A 5,170-nucleotide genomic window follows, 5' to 3' on the forward strand; every position below is an offset into this window, starting at 1 on the left:
GGATGTGATCTCAGGTCGGATCTCAGTGTCGACTTCTGGCTCAATAAGAGTGAATGTATTGGGCTCAGATGTTTTCTCATAGATCAAAAAACTGGGACCTGATAGCCAACTGCTTTGCTGTAGATGTGCTGCTGGCATGAACCTAGTGGCGTGGTCTGCAGGATTTTCATCTGTGGAGACATAAGCCCACTGAAAGGCAGCACATACAGTGTTGTCCTTCTCTACAAAAGGACATTAATATAGTATGTCCTCATATTGGCATGAAGGGTCTGCTTTTACAAGGCAGAGAATCAGCTGAGCAAACACTTTCAACAAAGCCTGTTTACCCAGGCTACAGATAAATGCCTGCTGTTATTTCTGTTCAAAGAATCAGTGCCAAGTCGCATACTTTTACAGAGGACACAGAAGATGCATTCAGAGCCTGATTCCTCAAAAACATTCCAGCGTTGGATGTGCTGTTCAGGAGAAAAGCATGGCAAATAACCGATTTCCTCATTTGGATGTGCTGTGTGAGATGTACAGTCAAATATCAGTGTGGAAGCCTTACTGTCAGTAAAGGAAGGGTGCCTGTCTCATTCTCAGTGTGAAATCGCACTCGCAGCTCTGCCCATATGTGACAATCATCTGTCTGCCAAAGAGTCAGATCTTTCTCAAATTGGCAGACAAACAGTACTGAGCCTTTTCAGTTAAAACTATGTGGCTATTTTATGACCAAATCAAATCTTTTGACTTGTACCGTGCAGTTATTTCCATATAATCTCTGTGCTTTATAAAATTCTTTTTTTCCCCCTAAAATACTTAAATGTATCACTGCTATTCCAAGTGCATAGTATTTATGGACTGAAATTCAGACCACTAAATTAACACTGCAACATTATAAGTATTTTTCCAATTGGTAGCTTTCCATTTAGTTCAGGAGTAACATCACAGCTTCATGTTTCCTATTGATGTACTGCGGATTTGACAGAATTTGGAGGAGGCCTCAAGACACCAAATTGAGTAAAAAGGTGAATGTGAAGTGTAGGGGTGTTTTGTCTGGGTTAAGTTCAGGTCCTTGGATGAGTAATGTCAGCAGACCTGTTGATGTTTTTAAAGAGAATGTCAAGGATTTGTTTGGACATGTTGACTTTTGGGTTCATCAACATTTCCTGCCAAGAAAAATAAATACAGCTGGGACTCTCAGGAAAAGGCACTGGCATAGCACTACATTTCACTTCAAGGTCTTTTTAGGCTTTCATATGCTCGAGTTGTTACCTCCAGTTTCCACTGGGGGTCGCCAAAATGAAATTCCCTTTGGCCATCTTACAGTTGTTACTATTGGACAGGTTCACTAATTGCTGTGGTAATTGAGTTTTAACAGCAGGAAGAGATATGACACACATGCTCGCTGCATGAAGTGGTTACTGCAGAGTCTGAACCCCATGTTGTTTATTCTGAGGTTCACTGGGACAGCCTATTTTTGTGGGTAGCAAGAAAAGGTTTTTGAAAGCTGTGAGATGAATTATGTAAAGAAAACTAAAATTAACAATTTATTATAACTTGATGTGAAAATATCTTGAAGGGAAACAAATCTTTTGAAATGTCACTGTTCAGTTATCTCATGCAGCTGGAGACAAGGGACTGTATGGACTGTAGGTATTGTTTAAAGTGGTAATGGAGGAAAAAACACAGAATCACTCGTTGATTTTTTTTTCTGGAAAGGCCTCTAACATTACATTCGTGTGTAGACTGCTGAGTTATCAGATTGTGTTCTGAAATCCATTTGTGCCCTGCAGTGGAAATGAAAAAAAGATGAAGGTACTAAAATAATGATGGTCTAGTATTGTAACAGAGTAATGTGGCTAATTACTGCTCCTGTTAAAGCATTGTGGTTACTTTTTAACATGGTAACAGCAGCTAAGGAATGTTGATTGAAATAACACTTGTCTGGGTTTTCCTGCCATAGCGTCTCTGGGTATGGTACACTGTGACTCAGTGTCTAGCTTCTGTAGCCATCATCTTCTCTTACAAATTAAACTTAAATTAGGAAGGTGGTTATACTGATGACTTGGAATGGTGACAGAATCTGGTTGCTGTGCTGCACCATTTGCTGACTGGTAATACTGATTTATTTTGTCTCATTCTTTTAACTGTTACCTAATGCTGCTAAAGATGGGGTTTTTTTTTTCGTTTTTTTCCTGGTTTGTTATTACCGGTAATCTATCCTGTGGGCTGGATGATTCCCTTCAGGCTCCATAAAGCCTCAGACTTTAAGCCATGTGATTGCTGTGTAGGGTTGAAGTTCTGCATCTCAAGATTTACCCTTTCCAATTTCACCAATTGGCAGTTGTGAAAAAGTAGCCTATGTTAGGGTTTTTCAACTAACTGTGACCGAAAGGCACCATTTTGTGCCAAGAGGTAACCTGAGGACCACTGTCCTGGGGTGGATAGACTGGATGAGCAGTAATTTAGTCCTGAAAGTCACCGGGGCTATATATTTGCATGGATTTCATTATTCACAAACAATGGGTAATACATGGCTAAATAATAATAAAAAATAAAGATTTCTATACAAACTACATTATTGAATGCATGGTCAGGGACCACCTGCAATGCCTTGGACCACTGATTGAAAACCCCTATGAGGCTGCAGTTAAACATCCAGCTATTTTTTTTTTTTCAAAATTGTCTGTTAAATACTAAAAATTGTTTTATTTGACCAAAAGTTCAAAATGTTGTCAAATATGATGAAGAAAAGGAATCCTCTTTGAGAAGCTGAAACCAAAACATAAAAATCATTCATTGATTTTTAGTATAGTTGCAGATTAATCTTCTCTTCTTCTGACTAATTGATGAATTGATTAAGTTAATATTTTATCAAACCTATAGTATCAAACCTACTACAGTAGCAATGGCAGCACTAGATTACTGCTCTGAGCAGCTCCAATCGGCACATTCACAGTAATCTTATAGCATAAACCGATTCGGGGTTGGGTTATCTTGTGTGGCAGCGCTGAGTCGTCTTTCAGTTCACATTCGAACGTCAAGCATCACTTTCAGGCTCCTCCTCTTGTCATTTTGGAGCCTGCTTGTGTGATTTAAAAAATGTATATCTTTTTTGTCACTCTGTCTCCATGTGCTGTTTTGGGGACCAGGGTCTTGGTTGGCTTGTTGTCTCTGGGAGAAAACGGATGTTTTATCACATGTTCTTCTCCCAGTTGGCAGGGGGTGTTGTGATGGCTGTGGGTGTTTGGACCTTGGTTGAGAAGAGCGACTACATCAGCCTTCTCCCCTCCAAGACCTACGCTGCCTCCGCCTACATCCTGATCCTGGCTGGAGCCATCGTCATGGTAACAGGCGTGCTGGGTTGCTGCGCCACCTTCAAGGAGCAGAGGAGGCTACTGCGAGTGGTAAGAAATCAAGTCAGGGGAGAGAGATACAGTGATAGAGTGTGAACACAGCACACCTGTGCAGATATAAATGTGTGTAAAACAGAAATCACTTAAATCACAGCATAACAAAATTAAGTCAAACTGTGGGATAGGAAGAATTTGAAAACGTTATACTCCATAAACTCATAGGGTTGGTATTTGATTTGAATCTGAAATCGGCATCAAATTCACTTATCAAATCCCAATGCTATCAGATCTCTAAGTTCAGCTTTCATCATTTGCAAGTAACAGAGCTATAAATAACTACAGCTCAAAGATTTAGCTTAAATCTGTGATCACCAGTTGTTGTGTGAGTAGACAGGAATACTACAGTTTTAGTTGTAGCTACTAAGTAAATCAACATTAAGGTTGATAAGAGAGCCAAATAAATGTTCACTTGTACCTACCTGAAAAAAGGATGAGCAGCAGAAGATGCAGTATGAAACTACTGATTCATATTGGTTCATTTTTGATAGATTTTTCACAAACTACTTGTTCCAAATACAAGAGGATCTTATTCAAAATCATGAGTTTGATGAGATCATTTGTAACAGTCAGACTCTCCCCTACTTACTATGCTGTGATCATCTGATAATTCCTGTAGAGAATCATTTCCACTTAAAAAAAAAATCTGTTCACTCACAGATGTAGAGTGATTTTACAGAATGACATTTCTTTTTGGTAGAGTACAGTCGGTGATCTGGAGAGCACATTAATTAACAGGCATAGGTTTCAGTGGAGCTGTTACAGGATTAACATTAGGTAATCAGGCCCTGAGAGTTAATAAAGAAACTCTGTGGTACATAGGGCCTTTTCTTATCGTGCAGCCTTCCTTTGGAATTCATTGCCTCAGGATATTAGAGAAGTAACTTCATTAAATGTTTTAATAGGGAATTTTAACATATCTTTTTTTCAGTTGCCTGTCAATGAATTATTTGGTTTTACTGTTTTTAATGTCACTGCGTATTATTTGTTGATTGTATTATTCATTTTATTGTTGCTCTCTGTTTTGATTTTGCATTTTAACCAGTCAAAGCAATGGTCAGTACTGGCTATAAATGAAAAGCTACAAACGTTACCTGCATGATTTCAGCGTTGGTCTTAAGAGCAATGAGACAAGGTTCAGTCAGAGAGGTGTTTTATGTTGGAGCTTGACAAATTTGAGTATTTTGCCAACCTGTAACTAAATCCAAAATGGCACCGGCTATCAAAACCCAACTTCATACACACAGCCAGTTTTGTTTTGTTTTTGTTTTCTTCCCTAGCCACTCCTCATTATAGGACAACTTTAATTTTAATGGCAAGTTGTAGTTTCAGTAGCAGCTCCAGAGAGCAGTGGAAAAAAGAGGATTGCAAGAAATGTTATTGGGTGGTCTGTAATGTGGCAACTAACCCTGGTCGTGTTAAATGTTGATAAAACTAGGATGAAAACATATATATATCTCTCTCGCTCTCTCTCTCTCTATATTAATTAAAAAGATATAACAACCCCAGCTTCATTCAAATAGCCTCAGCAAATGTATTTCTTCTCAGGTAATATACTATTCTGAAATGATGGCCCTATCGGCCAGGAAAGTATTGGTTCTGTGTCACACCAGCGGCTTATTTACTGCCTGCTACACTGTTTTATATGAAGTTGTACACTGGTAAACTTTGTGTCTTGTCTCCAGGCAAATGAGATTTACAAATCGGCACCCAATATAGAGGCAAATGAATTAAAAAAAAAAAAAAAAAAAAAAAAAAAAAAACAACACACAGGC

At 38.6% G+C, this 5,170-nt stretch overlaps 1 protein-coding gene across 1 annotated transcript in view; it reads left to right on the plus strand.

Annotated features, from left to right (window-relative positions):
- LOC109965094 (CD151 antigen) overlaps positions 1-5,170 on the plus strand; it is a 27,758-nt gene that overhangs the window by 7,513 nt on the left and 15,075 nt on the right. The window contains exon 3 of the mRNA XM_020608843.1: positions 3,198-3,389. Within this exon, the coding sequence (XP_020464499.1) occupies positions 3,198-3,389 (192 nt within the window). The remainder of the gene's footprint in view (positions 1-3,197; positions 3,390-5,170) is intronic.

This window comes from Monopterus albus, unplaced genomic scaffold (genome assembly GCF_001952655.1).
Source record: "Monopterus albus unplaced genomic scaffold, M_albus_1.0 scaffold95.1, whole genome shotgun sequence".
NCBI classification, from domain to species: Eukaryota; Metazoa; Chordata; class Actinopteri; order Synbranchiformes; family Synbranchidae; genus Monopterus; species Monopterus albus.